At 45.9% G+C, this 25078-nt stretch overlaps 1 protein-coding gene across 4 annotated transcripts in view; it reads right to left on the bottom strand.

The window, feature by feature from the left end:
• Positions 1–25078, bottom strand: part of LOC143764528 (prostaglandin reductase 1-like) — a 374831-nt gene that overhangs the window by 261593 nt on the left and 88160 nt on the right. For all 4 annotated transcript variants that reach the window (XR_013213221.1, XR_013213220.1, XM_077250182.1 and 1 more), the window contains exons 5-7: positions 24868–25035; positions 16654–16771; positions 3433–3588 (exon numbers count right to left, since the gene is read on the bottom strand). Coding sequence is in view for 2 of the 4 variants with exons in the window: in XM_077250182.1 (XP_077106297.1) it covers positions 3433–3588; positions 16654–16771; positions 24868–25035 (442 nt within the window). In the remaining 2 variants the exon portion in view is untranslated. The remainder of the gene's footprint in view (positions 1–3432; positions 3589–16653; positions 16772–24867; positions 25036–25078) is intronic.

Genomic DNA, 25078 nt, shown 5'->3' with positions numbered 1-25078 from the left:
CCAATGTGCATATGGTGGGGTGGAGTGGTCCTGATGACGAAGAGAAGGGGAATCTCACAGGGAAGGTGTAAGTTGAGTATCCCCCTATTACCTCATTGTAGCAGCGATGCTCTCTGTGCTGGGGGGTGACGGCGGTGGCTCCTCTTTGTGCAGCATGGGGGCTCTGTGCTGGGGGGCGGCTGCGGCGTATCTTTGTGCAGTGTCGGGGCTCCGCCGGAATTTCCTCAAAGCACGGAGGCCCCGGCAGCTCCATTGCTGCGATGCGGTGGCCTCTGGGAAAATGGCCGCTTAGGTTGATGCATGCTCAGATTCAGATCTCGTCTCCCAAGATCTCGGGACGAGATCTGAATCTGATGATGGCGACCATTTATGCTGGTGTCACTGTCTGCCCTATGAACTTTGTATGTTACTTTCTGTGACTACCATGATGACCATACCATGGCTAGCACAGAATGAGGGTATGTGCCCATGATCAGGAATTGCTGCAGGTTCTGACTCTGCAAAAGCACAGAGGCCAGATGTTAAAGCATAGTGGGTGAGATTTCCAGAAATTCCATGTTCGCAATGCGTATATGTGTGCCTGCAGAAACTGACATACTGTGTGTTTACGAGCCACAGAATATTAATTTGTCTTGCAAAGACGCTAGTCTCCGCAACAGAAATTTTCGCAATAGAAAGTATTTGGATGCAGTAAATCCGCATGGTTAGAATGCAGAATTTTGGACTCAGCAAAAATATGCTGCGTCCAAAGCGCTCCAATTCCTGATCGTGGGAACCTACCCTCAGGGTTCGATTCCCAGTTCAGTTACTCTCTCTAGCCTTGTAATGTAATTATAACAACACTGCAACCAGCCCCAGACAAGGGACCCAATCCTGCAAATCGCCCTGCTGGGAAAATTCACAATGGATGAGAGAATAGTAATTAACTTTCTTTTTCTAATTTTAGCCTTGTGTGCCCAATGCCCAATTCTGCTCCACTGCCTACTCTTGCTCAGAGGGCACTAGATTAATACACCCTAGTCAATGCCCCCTCTCACTAAAAAAAATTATCCTCTTTACAAAAAATAATAACCTTGACCAATGCAATGAGTAATCATAGAATATTCATCCCTTATCGCCTGCCAATGGTGAATCTAAAGGTAACTCCATTTTTGCTGTTGCTTGATATAATGAGTCACCTGGCAGCCTTACATTGCTTGAATAGATGCTTCAACACGTATCCTTGAATTCCATCACATTGCAATTTCTCAAATCAGGCAATGCTCAAAGACACTGCGCTATTGCTGTAACTCCTGGAGGCTGTTTTTAGCTACGTAAGAACAGTTGAAGTGCCCACACATTTCCCTACTTCAAGTGGGTACATTTATTTGAAAAATCTGCAACAATACAATTGAAGACATGCAGGAGCATGTGGTACTCTGTTCAAAAGCATTGCAGCTATAAAGTTTCTTGCATTGAAACTTAGTTGCCCAACCATAGTTAACGTGGAATCATCTGTTGTGACATTTGATTCAACATTCTGACCTGTTGCTGTTGGGGTTGGGAGATATAGAATCATAGAATGGTAGAGTTGGAAGAGACCTCTTGGGTCATCTGGTCCAACCCCCTGCTCAAAGCAGGATTCACTAAATCATCCCAGACAGATGTCTGTCCAGCCTCTGTTTGAAAACTTCCATGGAAGGAGAACTCACCACCTCTCGTGGCAGCCTGTTCCACTCATTGATCACCCTAACTGTCAAAAGGTTTTTTCTAATATCTAATCTGTGTCTCCTCCCATTCAGTTTCATCCCATTGCTTCTAGTCTTTCCTTGTGCAAATGAGAATAAAGATGATCCTTCTACAATGTGACAGCCCTTGAGATATTTGAAGTCAGCTATTAAGTCTCCTCTCAGTCTTCTTTTTTGCAAACTAAACATTCCCAAATCCTGTATCTATTTGAGTTGGTGTGGAGGAGGTGAAGGAGGGGCATAATTGCTGATTTGTCAGGAGGGGCCACCAGTCACAACCTAGTCTTTTTATTGTTTTGCATCACTGTTATTCAATACATTGACTCTGAAGGCCATGAATGGACATTTTCCATTTTCCTTGGCCATAATTTCTGCTGTTGTTGGTGGAGAGCACCTTGTAGGACATCAAGAATTCCAAGGAGCGGACCATGATCTCTGACAAGTGAGAGCACAAAGCAATTATGGCATTCTTGGCATCCTCCATTGAGGTTGAGAGAACACCATCTTTTTGCAAAAGACAATAGAATTCATGTGGTATGGCAGTGACTGTGGGGAATAGTAGTTAAGTTTCCATACAAATGGATGACTGGAAGCATAAAGCTGATGATGCAACAGAAGAAAAGAAGAAAGATTACACAATGCAGTAAATTATTATGAGGATAATGATGATGATTACATCAACCAGACATCAGGGGGATGAAGGAATTTAGCTCCGAAACGCGCGTCGGGTGTGTGCGCGTGTCCAGGACGGTGAGGTACCCTAAGGTAATGTTTATCAATATCTTCCCTGGATTATACACTTTATGCACTTAGCACTTTTTCTTGTTGTTGTAATGCTCAGTGTCCAAGGGAGTTTCCCATGTGCATGAGTAGATCCTCCCTATAGTTTACCATTTTTGCACTTACGCACTTTACTTTTTTACAACATTGCACACTGTTATGGGAGCTTAACTTGTTTCCATATAATTGGATTTTTCCAAGTTGGCACTTACGTGTTATACTTTATATTTTCTTTTGTAAAATACTTCAGGGAACTATTTATACCCCAATCTTTGGAGTATAATTACCTTGCACAGATATACGAATGACTATTATACTAATTGTGCTCATGGGTGTATCCTCCTTTTAAGTATATAATATATATTGTCCTGTTTCGCACACAGTTTGTTTATTATTGATTTTATACCTTTCTGTATCGCTACTACTGATTAATAAAGATATTTTATATGATTCAGTCTGATCTTGCTGGTGCATCCATAGGTCTGGTGGTTGGTTTGCTTTCTGCCACCAATATATGAAGAACCGCATCTTGCAGCTCCGCCTGATGTCACTAATATGTTGAGGGGTCACGCGGTACAGTCTCCCCATTTTCACCAACGGGCGTTCCGGACACCCTTGGGATACGTAAGGTCAGCTTGGCACAGTTTTAAACAGACACTCCTTGTCCACACACACAGCTGCTGACGTGACGTGATACAATACTAGCTGACAACCCTGACAGCCTGAAAGACCCTTTTCACTAGCACCTTTGAAACGGAGCCTTGTCAGCCCAGTAGGACTTTAATAGCAAGTAAATGATGATCTTTAATAGCAATTAAATTGCAAAGTTGCTTATTTTTACAAGCACTTTTCAATTTGATCCATTTGTGATGTTGCGAAAATGCCTCTAATTTACCAGATTGTTTCATAACAGTTTCTAACTTACATGTTCAAAATAGCAGTCATAGCCTTCCGGAGAGGCCTTCTTCAGAGCTTCATCCAAAGAGCTCACTGTCCTGTAGTTAAATGCTTCATCAAAACCAATTTCTTTTAAATATGCAAGTTTTTCATCTGACCCAGCAGATCCAACAACTTTACAGCCCTGGAGATAAAAAGTATTATTTATAATAAACACACTCATATCTATTCTCATTCATTACATATTGTTAGTCTAAGTTATCAAAGCTTTTACATCAGTATTCAGGTCTAAAAATCTTTACAAAGTTGCATAATTTTGGTCCAACTAGCAGCTGCACTAAAATTCTGCAACTTTTGAAGTTTTCACATTATTTTCGTTCAGCTTCAACAAAGTGGGCCGAACTTGGGCAGGACAAGGGCAACCAGCACTTGTCAAATTTGGGACGAGTTCTGACGTTTGCTATGCCACAAATCTTGCTCCATCAGGGAGTGCAGTAGGAATAATGGCGAGGCTAACACAGAGGTGTATGCCACTCATCAGAAGTTCCTGATTCATGAAGCGGTGTATGCGTCTTCATTAGTGTTGAGCGATACCGTCCGATACTTGAAAGTATCGGTATCGGAAAGTATCGGCCGATACCGGCAAAGTATCGGATCCAATCCGATACCGATACCCGATACCAATACAAGTCAATGGGACTCAAGTATCGGACGGTATCCCTGATGGTTCCCAGGGTCTGAAGGAGAGGAAACTCTCCTTCAGGCCCTGGGATCCATATTAATGTGTAAAAGAAAGAATTAAAATAAAAAATATTGCTATACTCACCTCTCCGACGCAGCCTGGACCTCACCGAGGGAACCGGCAGCGTTCTTTGTTTAAAATTTGCGCGTTTACTTCCTTACGTGAAGTCCCGGCTTGTGATTGGTCGCGTGCCGCCCATGTGACCGCGACGCGACCAATCACAAGCCAGAACGTAATTTTAAAATCCTGAAGGACCTGAAATTACGTCACGGCTTGCTGTGATTGGTCGCGTCGCGGCCACATGGGCGACGCGACCAATCACAAGCCGGGACGTCACGGGAGGCAGGACACGCGCGCATTTTAAAATGCGTGCGTGTCCAGCCTCCCGTGACATCACGGCTTGTGATTGGTCGCGTCGCCCATGTGACCGCGACACGACCAATCACAAGCCAGAACGTAATTTTAAAATCCTGAAGGACCTGAAATTACGTCACGGCTTGCTGTGATTGGTCGCGTCGCGGCCACATGGGCGGCACGCGACCAATCACAAGCCGGGACTTCACGTAAGGAAGTAAACGCGCTAATTTTAAGCAAAGAACGCTGCCGGTTCCCTCGGTGAGGTCCAGGCTGCGTCGGAGAGGTGAGTATAGCAATATTTTTTATTTTAATTCTCTCTTTTACACATTATTACATTAATGTTGTTTCAATACCGATACCCGATACCACAAAAGTATCGGATCTCGGTATCGGAATTCCGATACCCGCAAGTATCGGCCGATACCCGATACTTGCGGTATCGGAATGCTCAACACTAGTCTTCATGAATCAGGAGCGTCTGGCTCCAGTGACTGTCTTCAAGACTGGCAAGGTTCTGAACAGTTCTGTGGTTGCATGCACTGCGCATGCACCACCACAGTATAAAGACATTCGCTGGTGGCACAGACTAACAATATCCCAAAGTCCTGGGTACTCTGAGACAACTCAGGTCCATAATGTACTGGAACACAAGGTGTCAGGTAAGTAAATACCTGCTTTTGTGTGACTTGGAGTATGGTTTCCAAATTAATTAATTTTAGAGTCTAGCTTGGGGTCTAAATTAAAGGGAATCTGTCACCCCAAAATTCGCTTATAAGCTGCAGCCACCAGCATCGGGGGCTTATCTACAGCATTCTGTAATGCTGTAGATAAGCCCCCGAAATACTTTTTCACATCTGGCATTCAGATCCATTTTTACTGCCTCTATCACTACAGTTCACTATAAATGGTGGCACCCCACTCAAAGGGAACCTGTCACCCCCAAAATGGAAGTTGAGCTAAGCCCACCGGCATCAGGGGCTTATCTGCAGCATTCTGTAATGCTGTAGATAAGCCCCTGATGTATCCTGAAAGAAAAGAAAAAGAGTTAGATTATACTCACCCAGGGGCGGTCCCAGTGCGTTATACTCACCCAGGGGCGGTCCCAGTGCAGTTCGGTCCGATGGGCGTCGTGGTCCGGGTCCAGCACCTCCCATCTTCATGCAATGACGGTTCCCTGAAAAGTGCCCACAGGAAAATTGCCCACATGAAAAATGCCCACATGAAAAATACCCACAGGAAAAATGCCCACAGGAAAATTGCCCACACGGAAAATTCCCCACACAGAAAATTCCCCACAAGGAAAATTCCCCACACGGAAAATTCCCCACACAGAAAATTCCCCACATGGAAATTTGCCCACATGGAAAAAAAGGTGAGGATGTTCACATGATGTGTGATCAACTTGTGATTTTCAGCTGACCTATTGCATCACTGCTATCAGTACCCACAAAAGAATCACTGTATTTTCTGTGGAGTTACATGGGACTGCAGGTCAGATCTAATACATTATCATCTCAGTGGGAGCCCACCAAAAGCAGGTGAGATAGATGGTCCTGGAAGCCCAGAAGGCACCGCAGAAAAGCGAGAGTCCCAATGAATGATGGGACAGTAGTAGTCCCATCATCCGGCTAATGTGTTGAATGTAAAAAAAAAATACTCCATACATGCTACATACTACATACATGCTACATACTACATACATACTACATACATACATGCTACATACATGCTAAATACATACTACATACATACATACTGCATACATACATACTACATACATACATACTACATACATGCATACTACATACATACATACATACTACATACATACTACATACAGTACATTCATACATTACATACATGACATACATATAGACATACAATACATTAAACATAGATTACATACTCACCATTACTTTTCATTTTGATCCCCGAAGCCAGTGTCAACCTGTAAAAAATATGAAAAAAGCAAACAACCAATATACTCCCTGTCCACAGAAATCCACGAGTGTCCCACGACGATCTCCTGTGGAGAACGGCAGCAACAGCTGTTGCAACCGCTCTCCAGGGGCCCCAGAAACACAATGACGGGAGTAAGGTATTCCTCCGCCGCTGTAAAAAAAAAAGTCCCTAGTCTCACTTTATGCCATTGCTGTATGAGAAATTTTCCCAGGCAGCAATTGCCATAAAGTGAGACTTTGAACTCTAGTAACCTCTCAGTGATGCACTGCAGGAGCCATTGTCTCCTGTCAGTGAGTCACTGAAGGTCCTATAGAGCAGTGACATCACCCGATGTCACTGTTCTATAGGGGAGATCGTCGTGGGACACTCATTATTAATTGGACTACGGCGGACAGGTAGTATGCGGTTTATTATTTTACGTTTTTTGCAGGCACTGAAATATGGTAAGTATGGTGAAATGAAGAATATTAAAATACTTTTTCCTAATGTGTGCGTGTTTTATTAACCCTTTATTATTATTGGATTAATAATGGATAGGCGTCTTATTGACACCTCTTCATTATTAACCCGGCTTAATGTCACCTTACAATAGCAAGTTGACATTAACCCTTTATTACCCCATATCCCACCGCTACACGGGAGTGGGAAGAGCGGGGCTAAGTGCCGGAATTGGCGCATAGCCTGCTATGAATATCAGCCCGCAGCTGTCTGCGTAGCCTTTACTGGCTATTAAAATAGGGGGACCCCCCAAAAAATGACGTGGAGTCCCCCTATATTTTATAGCCAGAAAGGCTACGCAGACAGCTGCGGGATGATATTTATAGTCTAGACAGGGGCCATGGATATTGCCCCCCCGGCTACAAATACCAGTCCGCAGCCGCTCCAGGAATGGCGCATCTGCAAGATGCACCAATTCTGGCACTTAGCCCCTCTCTTCCCACTCCCGTGTAGCGGTGGGATATGGGGTAATAAGGGGTTAATGTCACCTTGCTATTGTAAGGTGACATTAAGCCGGGTTAATAACAGAGAGGCGTCAATAACACGCCTACCCGTTATTAATCCAATAGTTATAAAGGGTTAATAAACCACACACACTGTAGGAAAAAAGTATTTTAATATTCTTCATTTAACCATACTTACCATACTTCAGCGCCTGCAAAAAAACATAAAATAATAAACCGTATACTACCTGTCCACCGTAGTCCAATTAATAATGAGTGTCCCACAACGATCTCCCCTATAGAACAGTGACATCGGGTGATGTCACTGCTCTATAGGACCATCAGTAACACACTGACAGGAGACAATGGCTCCTGCAGTGCATCACTTAGAGGTTACTATAGTTCACTGGTCTCACTTTCTGGCAAAGCTGCCTGGGATTTTTCCAAAACAGCAGTGCCAGAAGTGAGACTAGGGACTATTTTATCACAGGGGCGTATACATTGTGAGGACTACATTGTGGAAGGATACCTTCCATCATTGTAGTCCTGGAGCCCCTGGAGAGCAGTCACATCAGCTGATGCTGATGCTCTCTACCGCAGGTCGTCGAGGGACACTCGTTTACATTGGATTTCTGCGGACAGGGAGTATATTGGTTGTTTGTTTTTTTAATATTTTTTGCAGATGACACTGGCTTCGGGGATCAAAGTGACAAGTGATGGTGAGTATGTAATCTATATTATATGTACTGTATGTATTGTATGTATGTGTTGTATGGTGTATGTTGTATGGTGCATGTTGCATGTCGCCGCATGTAGCCGTGTGTTACATGTCGTCGCATGTCGAATACAGTCGCATGTCACATGCTGTCATCGCATGTTGCATGCTGTCGCATGTCGCATGTTGGTGCATGTTGCATGTTGTCGCATGTCGCCGCATGCTGTCGCATGTCGTCGCATGTAGCATGTTGTTGCATGTCGCATGTTGGTGCATGTCACATGTTGTTTCATGTCGCCGCATGCTGTCGCATGTTGCCGCATGTCACATGTTGGTGCATGTCGCATGTTGTCGCATGTCGCCGCATGCATGTCGCATGTTGTCGCATGTCGGCACATGCTGTCGCATGTCGCCCGATGCCGCATGTTGTCACATGTTGCCTCATGTCGCATGTTGTCGCATGCTGTCGCATGTCGCCCGATGCTGCATATTGCCGCATGTTGACGAATCTCGTCGCATGCAGCATGTTGTTGCATGTCACATGTTGCCGCATGCTGTCACATGTCGCATGTTCTTGCATGTCGCATGTTGCATGTTGTTGCATGCTGTTGCATGTCGCATGTTGGTGCATGTCGCGAGTTGTCACATGCTCTTGCATGCTGCGTGTTGTTGCATGTTGTCGCATGTCGACGCATGATGACCACATGTTGCATGTCGTTGCATGACGCATATTGTCGCATGTAGTTGCATGTTGCATGTCGCCGCATGTTGCATGTGGCACGCTGTCACATGTTGCTCTATGTCTCATGCCGTCGCATGTGTCATTTCGCCGCATGTTGTCGCATGATGCATATTGACGCATGTAGCTGCATGTTGCTGCACGTTGCATGTGGCATGTCGCCGCATATTGTCGCATGCTCTTGCATGTTGTCGCATGTCGCGTGCTGTCACATGTCGCTGCATATCGCATGTTGCCACATGACGCATATTGTCGCATGTAGTTGCATGTTGCATGTGATGGCATGTCGCATTTCGCCGCACGTTGCGTGTCGCATGTCGACGCATGTCGCCGCATGCTGTTGCCGCATATTGTCACATGCTTTTCATGTTGTCGCATGTTGCATGCTGTCACATGTTGCTGCATGTCGCATGGTGTCGCATGTGTCATGTCGCTGCATGTTGCATGTAATCGCATGATGCATATTGACACATGTAGTTGCATTTTGCATGTCGCCGCATGTGGCATGTCGTCGCATGTTGTCGCATGTCACCTCATATTGCCACATGCTCTTGCATGTCGCATGTGGTTGCATGTTGCATGTCGCATACTGTCACATGTCGCTGCATGTCGCATGTCGACGCATGTGGTTGCATGTTGCATGTTGATGCATGTTGTCGCATGTTGCATGCTGTAGCATGTTGCAGGTCGTCGCATGTTGTTGCATGTCGCATGTTGTCTTCGCATGATGCATATAGTATGTTGCATATAGTATGTTGCATGTCGCATGCAGTGTGTCGCATGTAGTATGTTGCATGTCGTAAGTTGCATGTCAAATGTGGTAGGTTGCAAGTCGTATATCACTGGGTGTATGTCACAGTGTGTATGTCACAGGGTGTATGTTGTATGTTGTAGGGTGTATGTCGCAAGGTGTATGTTGTAGGTTGTATGTCGTGGGGTGTATTGTTATGGACCTGGTAGTTAGGAGCACCCGGATTGACCTGATGGTTAAAACGTAAAACCTGGGACAAGCTCTGAGGAGGTGGTAACTCTGCTGACCGCAATCCCTAATCCTATCACACACACTAGAAATAGCCGTGGAGCGTACCTAACTCTCCCTAGACGCCTCTTCACAGCCTAAGAGCTAACTACCCCTAAAGATAGAAATAGGAGCCTACCTTGCCTCAGAGAAATTCCCCAAAGTAAAGGTAGCCCCCCACAAATATTGACTGTGAGTTAAGAGGGAAGTGACAAACACAGGAATGAAACAGATTTTAGCAAAGGAGGCCGAATCTTCTCTAGAAAGACAAAGGATAGGGTAGGGAACTGTGCGGTCAGTATTAAAAACTACAAAAACCACGCAGAGTATGCAAAAAGACCTCCACACCGACTCACGGTGTGGAGGTGCAACTCTGCACCCCCAGAGCTTCCAGCTAGCAAGGAAATATCATAATAGCAAGCTGGACTAGAAACATAGCATGTACTGAGAAATATATTCAAACACCAATGAACAACAAATGAACTAGCAGGGACTTAGCTTCTGTTGGAGTAGACAGGTCATCAGAGAAATCCAAGAGAGATCTGAACCAGTACTGAGACATTGACAGCTGGCATGAACTAACGATCTAAGCAGAGTTAAATAGGAAAGCCAGCAGAAGCAATAAGCGAGGGCAGCTGAGAAAGCCAACCTCAAAGATCAGCAGTTCCACTCAAAGCCACCAGAGGGTGTCCAAGGACAGAACTCACCAAAGTACCATTCACGGCCACAGGAGGGAGCCCGAGAACGGAATTCACAACAGTACCCCCCCCTTGAGGAGGGGTCACCGAACCCCCATCAGAGCCCCCAGGCCGATCAGGATGAGCCAAATGAAAGGCACGAACCAAATCGGCAGCATGGACATCGGAGGCAACAACCCAGGAATTATCCTCCTGACCATAACCCTTCCACTTAACTAGGTACTGAAGCTTCCGTCTCGAAATACGAGAATCCCAAATCTTCTCCACCACATACTCCAACTCCCCCTCAACCAACACCGGAGCAGGAGGATCAACGGAAGGAACCATAGGCGCCACATATCTCTGCAACAACGACCTATGGAACACATTATGGATGGCAAAAGAAGCTGGAAGGGCCAAATGAAATGACACAGGATTGATAATTTCAGAAATCTTATAAGGACCAATGAAACGAGGCTTGAACTTAGGAGAAGAAACCTTCATAGGAACATAACGAGAAGACAACCAAACCAAATCCCCAACACGAAGTCGGGGACCAACACAGAGACGGCGGTTAGCAAAACACGCCTTCTCCTGAGACAACGTCAAGTTGTCCACCACGAGAGTCCAAATCTGCTGCAACCTGTCCACCACAGAATCCACACCAGGACAGTCAGAAGGCTCAACCTGCCCTGAAGAAAAATGAGGATGAAAACCAGAATTACAAAAAAAAGGCGAAACCAAAGTGGCCGAACTAGCCCGATTATTAAGGGCGAACTCGGCCAATGGCAAGAAGGTCACCCAATCATCCTGATCAGCAGAAACAAAGCATCTCAGATAGGTTTCCAAGGTCTGATTGGTTCGTTCAGTTTGGCCATTTGTCTGAGGATGGAACGCTGAAGAAAAAGACAAATCAATGCCCATCTTAGCACAAAAGGACCGCCAAAACCTAGAAACAAACTGGGAACCTCTGTCAGACACAATGTTCTCCGGAATGCCATGCAAACGAACCACATGCTGAAAAAATAATGGAACCAAATCAGAGGAGGAAGGCAATTTAGGCAAGGGTACCAAATGGACCATCTTAGAAAACCGATCACAAACCACCCAGATGACAGACATCCTTTGAGAGACAGGAAGATCAGAAATAAAATCCATGGAAATATGCGTCCAGGGCCTCTTCGGGACAGGCAACGGCAAAAGCAACCCACTGGCACAAGAACAGCAAGGCTTGGCCCGAGCACAAGTCCCACAGGACTGCACAAAAGAACGCACATCCCGTGACAAGGAAGGCCACCAAAAGGACCTAGCAACCAAATCTCTGGTACCAAAAATCCCAGGATGACCAGCCAATACTGAACAATGAACCTCAGAAATAACTTTACTAGTCCATCTATCAGGGACAAACAGTTTCCCCACTGGACAGCGGTCAGGTCTATCAGCCTGAAACTCCTGCAGCACCCGCCGCAAATCAGGGGAGATGGCAGACAGAATCACCCCCTCTTTGAGAATACCAGCCGGCTCAGGGACTCCCGGAGAATCAGGCAAAATACTCCTAGAAAGGGCATCAGCCTTCACATTCTTAGACCCCGGAAGGTAAGAGACCACAAAATCGAAACGGGAGAAAAACAGCGACCATCGAGCCTGTCTAGGATTCAACCGCTTAGCAGACTCGAGGTTAGTCAGATTCTTGTGATCAGTCAAGACCACCACGCGATGTTTGGCTCCCTCTAGCCAATGTCGCCACTCCTCGAATGCCCACTTCATAGCCAACAACTCCCGATTGCCGACATCATAATTACGCTCAGCAGGCGAAAACTTTCTAGAAAAGAAAGCACATGGCTTCATCAAAGAGCCATCAGAACTTCTCTGAGACAAAACAGCCCCTGCCCCAATCTCAGAAGCATCAACCTCGACCTGAAAAGGGAGCGAAACATCTGGCTGACGCAACATAGGGGCCGAAGTAAAACGACGTTTAAGCTCCTGAAAAGCCTCAACGGCCGCAGGGGGCCAATTCGCCACATCAGCGCCTTTCTTCGTCAAATCAGTCAAAGGCTTAACCACACTAGAAAATTTAGCGATGAAGCGACGGTAAAAATTAGCAAAGCCCAGAAACTTCTGAAGACTCTTCACAGATGTAGGTTGAGTCCAATCATAAATGGCCTGAACTTTAACAGGATCCATCTCGATAGTAGAAGGGGAAAAAATGAAGCCCAAAAAGGAAACCTTCTGAACTCCAAAGAGGCATTTAGACCCCTTCACAAACAACGCATTAGCACGAAGGACCTGGAACACCATCCTGACCTGCCTCACATGAGACTCCCAATCATCCGAAAAGACCAAAATATCATCCAAATATACAATCATGAACCTATCCAGATACTTCCGGAAGATGTCGTGCATAAAGGACTGAAACACTGATGGAGCATTAGAAAGCCCGAATGGCATCACCAGGTACTCAAAATGGCCCTCGGGCGTATTAAATGCTGTTTTCCATTCATCGCCCTGTTTAATACGCACAAGATTATACGCCCCTCGAAGGTCAATCTTGGTAAACCAACTAGCCACCTTAATCCGAGCAAACAAATCAGACAGCAGAGGCAAGGGGTACTGAAATTTGACCGTGATTTTATTGAGAAGGCGGTAATCTATACAGGGTCTCAGAGAGCCATCCTTCTTGGCCACAAAAAAGAACCCTGCTCCCAACGGTGACGAAGACGGGCGAATATGCCCTTTCTCCAAGGACTCCTTTACATAACTCCACATAGCGGCATGTTCTGGCACAGATAAATTGAAAAGTCGGCCCTTAGGGAACTTACTACCAGGAATCAAATTAATAGCACAATCATAGTCCCTATGAGGAGGTAGGGCACTGGACTTGGGCTCATCAAATACATCCTGGTAATCCGACAAAAACTCAGGGACTTCAGAAGGAGTGGAAGAAGAAATTGTCATCAAAGGAACATCACTATGTATCCCTTGACAACCCCAACTAGACACAGACATTGATTTCCAATCCAGTACTGGATTATGAACCTGTAACCATGGCAAACCCAACACGACAACATCATGCAAATTATGCAACACCAAAAAAACGAATATTTTCCTGATGTGCGGGAGCCATGCACATGGTCAGCTGAGTCCAGTACTGAGGTTTATTCTTGGCAAATGGCGTAGCATCAATCCCCCTTAAGGGAATAGGACTCTGCAAAGGCTCCAAGGAAAAACCACAGCGCCTGGCAAACTCCAAGTCCATCAAATTCAGGGCAGCACCCGAATCCACAAATGCCATAACAGAGTAGGACGACAGTGAGCAAATCAGAGTAACAGACAAGAGAAATTTAGGCTGTACAGTACTAACGGTGACAGACCCAGCAAACCTCCTAGTGCGCTTAGGACAATCAGAAATAGCATGAGTGGAGTCACCACAGTAAAAACACAGCCCATTCTGACGTCTGTGTTCCTGCCGTTCAGCTCTGGTCAAAGTCCTATCACATTGCATAGGCTCAGGCCTCCGCTCAGAGGATACCGCCAAATGGTGCACAACTTTGCGCTCGCGCAAACGCCGATCAATCTGAATGGCCAAAGACATTGATTCATTCAGACCAGCAGGCGTGGGGAACCCCACCATAACATCTTTAAGGGCTTCAGAAAGACCCTTTCTGAAAATTGCTGCCAGGGCACACTCATTCCATTGTGTAAGCACAGACCACTTTCTAAACTTCTGGCAATATACTTCTGCTTCATCCTGACCCTGACATAGAGCCAGCAAGATCTTTTCTGCCTGATCCACAGAATTTGGTTCATCATAAAGCAATCCGAGCGCTAGAAAAAATGCATCCACATTAAGCAATGCAGGATTTCCTGGCTCAAGGGAGAATGCTCAGTCCTGCGGGTCGCCATGCAACAAAGAAATAACAATCTTTACTTGCTGAATGGGGTCACCAGAGGAGCGGGGTTTCAGAGCAAGAAACAGTCTGCAATTATTTTTGAAATTCAAAAATTTAGATCTATCCCCAGAAAACATATCAGGAATTGGAATTCTAGGCTCTAACATCGGATTCTGAACTACATAATCTTGAATACTTTGTACCCTTGCAGTGAGATGATCCACACAAGAGGACAAACCTTGAATATCCATATCTACACCTGAGTCCTGAACCACCCAGAGGTTAAGGGGAAAAGAAAGGCAAAACAAGCTGCAAAGAAAAAAAAATTGACTCAGAACTTCTCTTATCCCTCTTTTGAGATGCATTAACACTTTGTGGGCCAGCTGTACTGTTATGGACCTGGTGGTTAGGAGCACCCGGAATGACCTGATGGTTAAAACGTAAAACCTGGGACAAGCTCTGAGGAGGTGGTAACTCTGCTGACCGCAATCCCTAATCCTATCACACACACTAGAAATAGCCGTGGAGCGTACCTAACTCTCCCTAGACGCCTCTTCACAGCCTAAGAGCTAACTACCCCTAAAGATAGAAATAGGAGCCTACCTTGCCTCAGAGAAATTCCCCAAAGTAAAGGTAGCCCCCCACAAATATTGACTGTGAGTTAAGAGGGAAGTGACAAACACAGGAATGAAACAGATTTTAGCAAAGGAGGCCGAATCTTCTCTAGAAAGACAAAGGATAGGGAAGGGAACTGTGCGGTCAGTATTAAAAACTACAAAAACCACGCAGAGTATGCAAAAAGACCTCCACACCGACTCACGGTGTGGAGGTGCAACTCTGCACCCCCAGAGCTTCCAGCTAGCAAGGAAATATCATAATAGCAAGCTGGACTAGAAACATAGCATGTACTGAGAAATATATTCAAAAACCAATGAACAACAAATGAACTAGCAGGGACTTAGCTTCTGCTGGAGTAGACAGGTCATCAGAGAAATCCAAGAGAGATCTGAACCAGTACTGAGACATTGACAGCTGGCATGAACTAACGATCTAAGCAGAGTTAAATAGGAAAGCCAGCAGAAGCAATAAGCGAGGGCAGCTGAGAAAGCCAACCTCAAAGATCAGCAGTTCCACTCAAAGCCACCAGAGGGTGTCCAAGGACAGAACTCACCAAAGTACCATTCACGGCCACAGGAGGGAGCCCGAGAACGGAATTCACAACAGTGTATGTTGTATGTTATCTGCTCTTAGATAGATAAGATAGATAAATAGATAGAAAGAAGGAATGAGAAAGTTAGAAGGAATACCATAGATAGAAAGAGATAGATAGCTGGAAAGAGATAGATAGACAGACAGAGAGAGAGATAGATAGATAAATAGATAGATAGATAGATAGATAGATAGATAGAAAGATAGATAGATAGAAAGATAGATCGATAGATAGATAAGCGATTTTCTTACAAAACTTCCACAAGAAGTTCTGGATGGGGAAATTTTTTCCGGCATCCAGGACAACACCATTTGCATAGCCAGACTTCCGGGGCACACAGGTTACAGAGAAGAGCCGCGCATGCGCAGAGATGACCTGTACGCTATGCCCACAGTTGGGCAAAGCATAATGCGCAGGCGCGACATTAGACTTAACTGCGCAGGCGCGAAACACTACGCAAACGCTGGGAAGAAATTTCTTAGGGAAAAGCAAGAGGTGGGGGAGAAACAGCGAATTCACAACGCCCATTTGACCAGACCGCCATGATTGACAGGCGAAAACGGCGACTTTAATAAGGTATTTTACCAGCAAAGGTGAGGAATCAGGGGACAATAAAGACACAGTTATAAAGCATAGCTCAGGCCCTATTTAAAGCTATTTTTTAGCTCATATTGAAAAAATGGGGTGACAGTTTCCCTTTAATGTTTCTTTGACAGTTGTGATTGATACCTTATTTTGGTGCAGTTTTTTATTACTTATTACGTACTACTTATTTTTAGCCTTTTTTCTCTTTTGAAAAAAATGGTAGGGGTTCCCAGAGATGTCAACATATAGTAAAATATACAATAAACATAGCGGCTGAGTTATAAAACCCTTCATACTGTATGTCATGACAGTAGCCCCTTTTATACCATTTGGACAAGTACGCAGAGTATTTCAGAACGACATATGCTTGTGACATATGTAAAAATAACATTTATACATGTTCTATAATGTACCTTTATCTTAGCAATTTGTCCTACTATTGTGCCCACAGCACCAGCAGCACTGTTCACAAGCAACACTTCCCCTGGTTTCGGATTGCAGATTTGCTGTAGACCAATGTATGCTGTTACTCTGGTTAGAGAAAGAATTTAAAGTAAATTAACATTGGATTACATAAGCATGTATACACGCTAAAATTAAGAGCATGGTAGCGATTAAAACGCAAAGGCCTAATTCTAAAATAATGGTTTTTTTTCTGTTTTTTAGAGTTTTCAAATAAATAATGTTCTTAACAAGATTCATTTACTTGTTTTTCTAAAATAATTTTTAGGCGGTAGCTGGACTATTTTGCCTTTTCCTCTTCATGTTTACTTAACTGAAACCGGAGTCAAGGTTTGCCTGTGCATGGCACCCTCTGAGGATCATTTCCTGCACTGTTTAGCTGTTAATTTTGTCTCTTACTTTCACTAATGATCCCAAACACACAGCCAATGAAACTCTCAATTGATTTTACAGAAAGAAAATAAAACTACTAGAATGACCTAGCTAATCACCAGACCTGGCTCCAATAGAAAATTCAAGGAAGGAACTAAAGCTCATGGTTCTGTCATGTCGGACGCTATTCACACTAGGGCATCCGACAGACAGCGGTAATTCCACATTCGTCCACTATACGCTCAGTGGCGCCGGCTAGACTTTATCCAGGTTGTCTGGGGTTAATCTAGGTGGTAATAGGGTTGGAGGCTGGGTCACACCCGTGGCCTTTAAACAGTCATTCTGGACTTTGGGCGACGCCGATTATAGCTTGTGTCTGGTGATCTCGGTCTGGAGTGGTGGTCTAGGAGAAGAAATATCGTATCTGGTGGTGTATTATCCTTTGTCATATTTCTCCTTTATTTGTATTTGTTTTGCCCTGTGCAGATTATAGTGTTTTCCTGTGTGTCTGCGGCGTGATGCGTTGTTAGTTTTCCCTGTCTGTGCTTTCTGTGGGGGTTGGTGTGTGGTCTAATCACTGGGTGGCGGGTGGAGGTTTCAGCATAGGACTGAAACAGGAGTCAGGGTCAGGCCTGGTGGCCCAGACAAGCACACCAACAATGTAAATTCTGGGAGAGGGACAGAAAGGGTTTTCCCAAGTCAGAGGGATATCGCAGGGGCCCGGGTAATCAGCTGTAGTCTACCCAGTACCCCCGTGACATTATAATCGGCCTAAATAAATTTTGGATGCCATGGATCCCATGACTTCCATAACCCGCCAGTTGGAGGCGCGGTCCTTACAGGTCACTGAGTTGAAGGGGGCAGTTCAGCAACAGGGTCTTGTAGTATCTAATGTGCAAGCTGAAACTGCAGGTAGAGTTGCAGAGCCAAAGATCCCTTTACCTGCGAGGTTTGCTGGGGAACGCAGTAAATTTGTTGTTTTTCATGAAGCTTGCAAATTATATTTTCGTATGCGCCCGGTTTCCTCAGGTAATGAGGCTCAGCGTGTGGGCCTGGTATTGTCATTACTGAACGGAGACCCCCAAGCATGGGCATTTTCATTACCATCTGATTCAGCTGCATTTAACTCAGTGGAGATTTTTTTTTCTGCTCTTGGGCTCATATATGATGATCCTGACAGATGGGCTCTAGCAGAATCTAAAATACGCGCTCTCCGCCAGGGGGAGCGAATGGCGGAGGATTACTGTTCTAAATTTCGCCGCTGGGCAGTGGACACACAATGGAATGACCCTGCGCTGCGGAGTCAGTTTGTACATGGGGTTTCAAGAAGGGTTAAACAAGTTCTCCTGATGTATGAGACTCCTGCTTCTCTAGAGTCTGCCATGAGTCTTGTTGTCCGCATTGATTGCCGTTTGCGTCAGGGGGTGCAAGAGACGCCGCTTATGGGGGAGGGCGTAGGTGCACGTGAGGTTGCTGCAGGTGAGCCCACGGAGCCTATGCAAATCGCAGGGGTGTCACATCATGGAGCCTGTTATGATCTGGTGGCCTAAGAGCGGCATGAGACGTACTCTGGAGAATGTGGTAACTGTACTGACCGCAGACCCTGGACTTAACACCGCAACTAGAAGTAGCCGTGGGATGTACCTACCAATCCTAGACACCTCGTCACAGCCGGAGGACTAATTAACCCTATAGATAGAAAAGGGAAAACTATCTTGCCTCAGAGAAAATTCCCAAAGAATAGGCAGCCCCCCACAAATATTGACTGTGAGAGGAGAGGAAGGAACAAACACAGGCTGAAAACAGAATTTAGCAAAGGAGGCCAATCTAGATAGATAGAAAAGATAGGACAGAGAACTATGCGGTCAGTATTAAAAATACTAAGAAATGTCCACCACAGATAATACAAAAAAAACTCCAAATCTATCTAAAGACTTGGAGGGTAAATCTGCCTCTCCAGAGATTCCAGCTCGGCTGCATAAATCCTTACACAGATTAAGCTGGACAAGAAAAAACATGCAATGCACTGAACAATGAGGCCCACAACATGTGGGCAGAAAAACAAGCAGAACTTATCTTGAAGAAATGAACTGCAAGCAGGAGCGACCAGGAAGGGATGTGAATCCTCCAGAAAACAATGAACAACTGGCACTCACAAAGGGTGAGGCCAGACTAAATAGCCCCATCCGAAGTGGATGCACCTGATGACTGCTGTGAAGGACAAACAGCAGCACTACCACTTATAACCACCGGAGGGAGCCCAAGAGCAGAACCCACAACAGAATTCACAACAGGAGCCCCCTCACTCAGGAAGCAGGGAGCCTGTTTTTGCTGTCGTAAAAAAGGGCATTATATAAATGCTTGTCCTCTGTTTTCTAAGAAAAGTGCAACGGCGGAAAACTACTAAGCTCAGAGGGTGTGGAGGAGGCCAATCTGAGTTTATGCATATCCTCCATGGTGGTCTCTCAATGTATGCTCCCTACCAGAGTTATGGCCGCTGGCAGAGAGCTGCCAATCACTGTTTTTGTGGATATTGGGTCGGCTACTAATCTCATTGATGAGGAGTTTGCGCGCACGGCCGGGTTCACAGTCAAAAAACTGCCTCATCCTATCCGGGTGGTCACCATCAATGCTACTCCACTCCCACAGGGGGAGATTACTGAGTTTGTGGCTGAGGTTAAACTCCACATTGGAGTCCTACATTATGAGCAAGTTACATGTAGGGTGCTCAGTAATCTTCCTGCACAAATGGTTCTGGGTTTTCCATGGTTGTCTATGCACAACCCGGTGATTGACTGGAAAACTTAGGACATAATTCAGTGGAGCGGATTCTGCCAGGAGAATTGCCTGGCCACATGTGTGTCCGCTGTGACTCCTAGCATTCCTGAGTCACTGCTGGATTTCGCAGATGTGTTCTCTGAGAAGGGTTGCTCAGAATTGCCACCACATCGACCCTATGACTGTACTATTAGGTTTAAACCAGGGGCCAAATTGCCGAAAGCTAAGATGTTTAACATCTCTGGTCCTGAGAGGCAAGCTTTAAAAGACTACATTGCTGAGAGTTTGAGCAAAGGGCTCATCAGGCCTTCGTCCTCGCCGGTGGCAGCGGGGTTCTTCTTCGTTAAGAAGAAAGATGGCAGACTACGCCCGTGTCTGGATTTCAGGGAGTTAAACCAGATTACGGTTCATGAGCCATACCCTATGCCACTGATACCTGATTTGTTCAACCAAGTGGCTGGTGCTAAGTGGTTTTCCAAGCTTGACCTCAGGGGGGCATACAACTTCATAAGAGTCCGTCAAGGCGATGAGTGGAAGACGGCTTTTAATACTCCTGAGGGTCATTTTAAAAATTTGGTGATGCCATTTGGGTTGACAAACGCGCCTGCTGTATTTCAACATTTCATAAATGATATGTTCTCGCATGTACTGGGGAAATTCGTTATTGTGTACCTAGATGACATTCTCATTTATTCATGCGACCGTGATACTCATTTAGAGCATGTGAGGCAGGTGTTACAGCTACTACTACTAAGCTCTATGCAAAACTTGAGAAATGTGTATTTTCGGTTCAGGAGTTGCCTTTCTTGGGTTATATTGTGTCTGCTTCAGGGTTTAAAATGGACGCCGCTAAGGTGCAAGCGGTGCTGCATTGGGAACAGCCTGATAACCTAAAAGCACTCCAGTGGTTCCTTGGATTTTCTAATTATTATAGAAAATGTATCAAAGATTTTTCTACCATTGCTAAACCGCTTACTGACATGACGAAAAATGGTACCAATTTCTCCGCCTGGCCTGAGGCTGCTGTGCGCGCATTCGAATTTCTGAAGAACAGTTTTGCTTTGGCCCCCATTCTGGTGCAACCGGACGTATCAAAACCATTTACCGTGGAAGTCGATGCGTCTGAGGTTGGAGTGGGGGTGGTGCTGTCACAAGGCTCATCCTTGGGCGAGTTGCATCCATGCGCCTACTTTTCCAAAAAGCTGTCGCCCGCCGAACGTAACTACGATATCGGCAACAGGGAGTTGTTGGCTATCAAGTTGGCTTTTGAGGAATGGCGACACTTCTTGGAGGGGTCGGTCCACCAGGTTACAGTTATCACCGACCATAAAAACCTGCTTTATTTAGAGTCAGCCAAGCGTCTGTCCCCCAGGCAGGCTCGCTGGGCATTGTTTTTCACACGATTCAACTTTTTTGTTACTTACCGACCGGGGTCTAAGAACACTAAGGCAGATGCTTTATCCAGGTGTTTTCCGGGGGGGAGAACCTCGGGAAGATCCGGTACCCATCCTCCAAAAGGGTGTAGTGGTCTCGGCTCTCACGACAGAGGTTGAGGCTGAGATTGCCGAGGCTCAGGAGGAAGTACCACCAGAGCTTCCCATTAACGAATCATTTGTACCGCTCCATCTTCGCCTAAAGGTGTTGGGTGAGCATCATGATGCTATTCTGGCTGGCCATCCTGGGGTTAGGGGTACCATGGAGTTGGTGCCGCGTCGGTTTTGGTGGCCCAAAATCCGACAGGACGTGGTCTCGTACGTATCAGCATGTACTACATGTGCTAGGGCTAAGACGCCTCGCTCCCGTCCTGCTGGCTCATTACATCCTCTAGGGGTACCCAGTAGGCCATGGACCGAGATCTCCATGGATTTTATTACAGACCTACCCTCCTCAGCTGGGAACACGGTCATCTTGGTGGTTGTTGATCGGTTCTCAAAGAGGTCGCACTTTGTTGCCTAACGCGAAGACTCTGGCTCAGGTTTTTGTGCAGGAAGTGGTCAGACTTAACGGGGTCCCGTCTGACATAGTGTCTGATAGGGGTACTCAGTTTGTGGCAAAGTTTTGGAAAGCATTTTGCTCACGGCTGGGGATCAAGTTGTCGCATTCTTCGGCGTTTCATCCTCAGTCAAATGGTCAGACCGAGCGTATGAACCAGAATTTGGAGCAGTACTTACGCTGCTTTGTTTCTGACAACCAGGAGGAGTGGTCGACGTTCCTTCCTTTGGCTGAGTTTGCCATTAATAATCACCGCCAGGAATCGTCTGGGGAGTCCCCATTCTTTTGTGTTTACGGGCACCATCCTCAATTTTGTACTCTGTGTCAGGGTGGCTCTGCTGGCGTTCTGGAGGAGGACCAGCTAGGAGCACAACTGTCATCCGTTTGGAGGAGAGTGAAACAGCGCTTGCTGAGCGTGGGTGCAAGGTACAAACGAGTGGCTGACAGTAGATGTGTGCCAGGTCTGGACCTGAGTGTGGGTGATTGGGTGTAGTTGTCCACAAAAAACATAAAACTCAAAGTACCATCCCTGAAATTGGGTCCAAGGTTTATTGGTCCAATTAGGGTCGCCGCAATCATTAACCCGGTAGCCTACCGATTGGAGGTTCCTACGGTATATAAAATACACAACGTGTTTCACAGATCTCTTTTAAAGAAGGTAGTGTGTTCCGTGGACGTGGCGCCGATGCCACCTCCAGTCTTGGTGGATGGCAATTTGGAGTTTGAAGTCTCCAAGGTGGTTGACTCTCGTATAGTGCGCTGCACATTACAGTACCTGGTACACTGGCGTGGTTATGGGCCGGAGGAGAGGTCTTGAATACCAGCTTCGGACATACATGCGGACCGGCTGGTCAGTATGTTTCACCGCCGCCATCCGGACAAGCCAGGTCCTATAAGTCGCGAGGGCCCTGGGGTCCCTTGTAGAAGGCGGGGTACTGTCATGTCGGACGCTATTCAAACTAGGGCGTCTGACAGACAGCGGTAATTCCACATTCGTCCACTATACGCTCAGTGGCTCAGGCTAGACTTTATCCAGGTTGTCCGGGGATAATCTAGCTGGTAATCGGGTTGGAGGCTGGGTCACGCCCGTGGCCTTTAAATAGTCGTTCTGGACTTTGGGCGTCGCCGATTATAGCTTGTGTCTTGTGCCTGGTGATCTCGGTCAGGAGTGGTGGTCTAGGAGAAGAAATATCATATCTGGTGGTGTATTATCCTTTGTCATATTTCTCCTTCCTTTATTTGTATTTGTTTTGCCCTGTGCACATTATAGTGTTTTCCTGAGTGTCTGTGGCGTGGTGCGTTGTTAGTTTTCCCTGTCTGTGCTTTCTGTGGGGGTTGGTGTGTGGTCTAATCACTGGGTGGCGGGTGGAGGTTTCAGCATAGGACTGAAACAGGAGACAGGGTCAGGCCTGGCGGCCCAGACAAGCACACCATCAGTGTAAATTCTGGGAGAGGGACAGACAGGGTTTTCCAAAGTCTGAGGGATATCGCAGGGGCCCGGGTAATCAGCTGTAGTCTACCCAGTACCCCCGTGACAGGTTCATAGATGGAGCCAACGGAACCTTGAGGATGTGAAGAGTGTTTGCGTGAGAGAATGAGACGAAATCCCACTGAGCAATGCATGCATCCAGTTTCTCCATACAGGAGGCATCTTGAAGCTGTCATCACCAATAAAGGCTTTTCTATGAAATAGTAATTACTAGGGTTGAGCGACTTTTATTTTTATAGGATCGGGTCGGGTTTCACGAAATCCAACTTTCTCAAAAGTCGGGTCGAGTGAAATCGGCCAATCCTATAAAAAAGTCGGGGTCGGCCGAAACACAAAACCCAATGCAGTGCAATGGGATACTATGGTTCCCAGGGTCTGAAGGAGAGGAAACTCTCCTTCAGACCCTGGGATCCATATTAATGTGTAAAATAAAGAATCAAAATAAAAAATATTGATATACTCACCCTCGGACGCGCCCTGGTACTAACCGGCAGCCTTCCTTCCTAAGAATGAGTGTGTGAATGACCTGCGGTGACGTCGCGGCTTGTGATTGGTCGCGTGAGCGGTCACATGGGCGGTCACGCGACCAATCACAAGCCGCGACGTCATCTAAGGTCCTTCACGCGCTCATTCTTAGGAAGGAAGGCTGCCGGAAAGAAGCAGGGCGCGTCCGAGGGTGAGTATATTCCTATTAGGTATATACTCACCCTCGGACGCGCCCTGCTTCTTTCCGGCAGCCTTCCTTCCTAAGAATGAGCGCGTGAAGGACCTTAGATGACGTCATGGCTTGTGATTGGTCGCGTGACCGCCCATGTGACCGCTCACGCGACCAATCACAAGCCGCGACGTCACCGCAGGTCATTCACGCGCTCATTCTTAGGAAGGAAGGCTGCCGGTTAGTACCAGGGCGCGTCCGAGGGTGAGTATATCAATATTTTTTATTTTGATTCTTTATTTTACACTTAAATATGGATTCCGATACCGATTCCCGATATCGCAAACATATCGGAACTCGTTATCGGAATTCCGATACCAGATTCAGAAGATCGCCGACCTCATGGCCGCCCCACACAGGGGTCGGGTCGGGTTTCATGAAACCCGACTTTGTCAAAAGTCGGCGACTTCTGAAAATGGCCGACCCATTTCGCTCAACCCTAGTAATTACATTTCAGTAAGCGTGTTCAGTACTTTTTCCCTGTGTCATTTCTCATTATTACACATAATAACCTAATTTATGGACATCATAAAAATATATTTGGTTAGAAAATTGGTGACGTGTTCAATACTTATTTCCACTCACTCTGTAGACGTCTATAAACATGAGCAATTTATGTTGGTGTTCCAGCTACATTTCTCTCCCTTCACAAATAGAGTATAATGTCATTGTCTTTTCATGTGTTTATTGCATGAATTTCATAGTTCATTCTTTGTCTATTCATCCTCCAAATAGATTATATTAATTTTAATCAGATGTTTCAGTTCAGGTAAGGAAGGAGGTTATAAAAACATTGAGTTGTGTACTTTTAAGGCTTACCCAGGCATGCCAACAGCTCCAAGTGCCAGTGATCTTGGCAGTGATTCAGGCCAACTGGACGGCAAAGCACGGAGTTCTTTTCCATCGGATATAAAATGTGTGGTCCAGCCTGACCGCGCAACATAATAATTTCCAACAGCAAAGGCAGGATTTTTACTTTCTACCACCCTGGATTAAAAACAAAAACACAAAGAAGATGATCAAATGCTTA

Source organism: Ranitomeya variabilis, chromosome 1 (genome assembly GCF_051348905.1).
Source record: "Ranitomeya variabilis isolate aRanVar5 chromosome 1, aRanVar5.hap1, whole genome shotgun sequence".
NCBI classification, from domain to species: domain Eukaryota; kingdom Metazoa; phylum Chordata; class Amphibia; order Anura; family Dendrobatidae; genus Ranitomeya; species Ranitomeya variabilis.
This window is presented reverse-complemented; position numbering and strand designations above follow the sequence as displayed.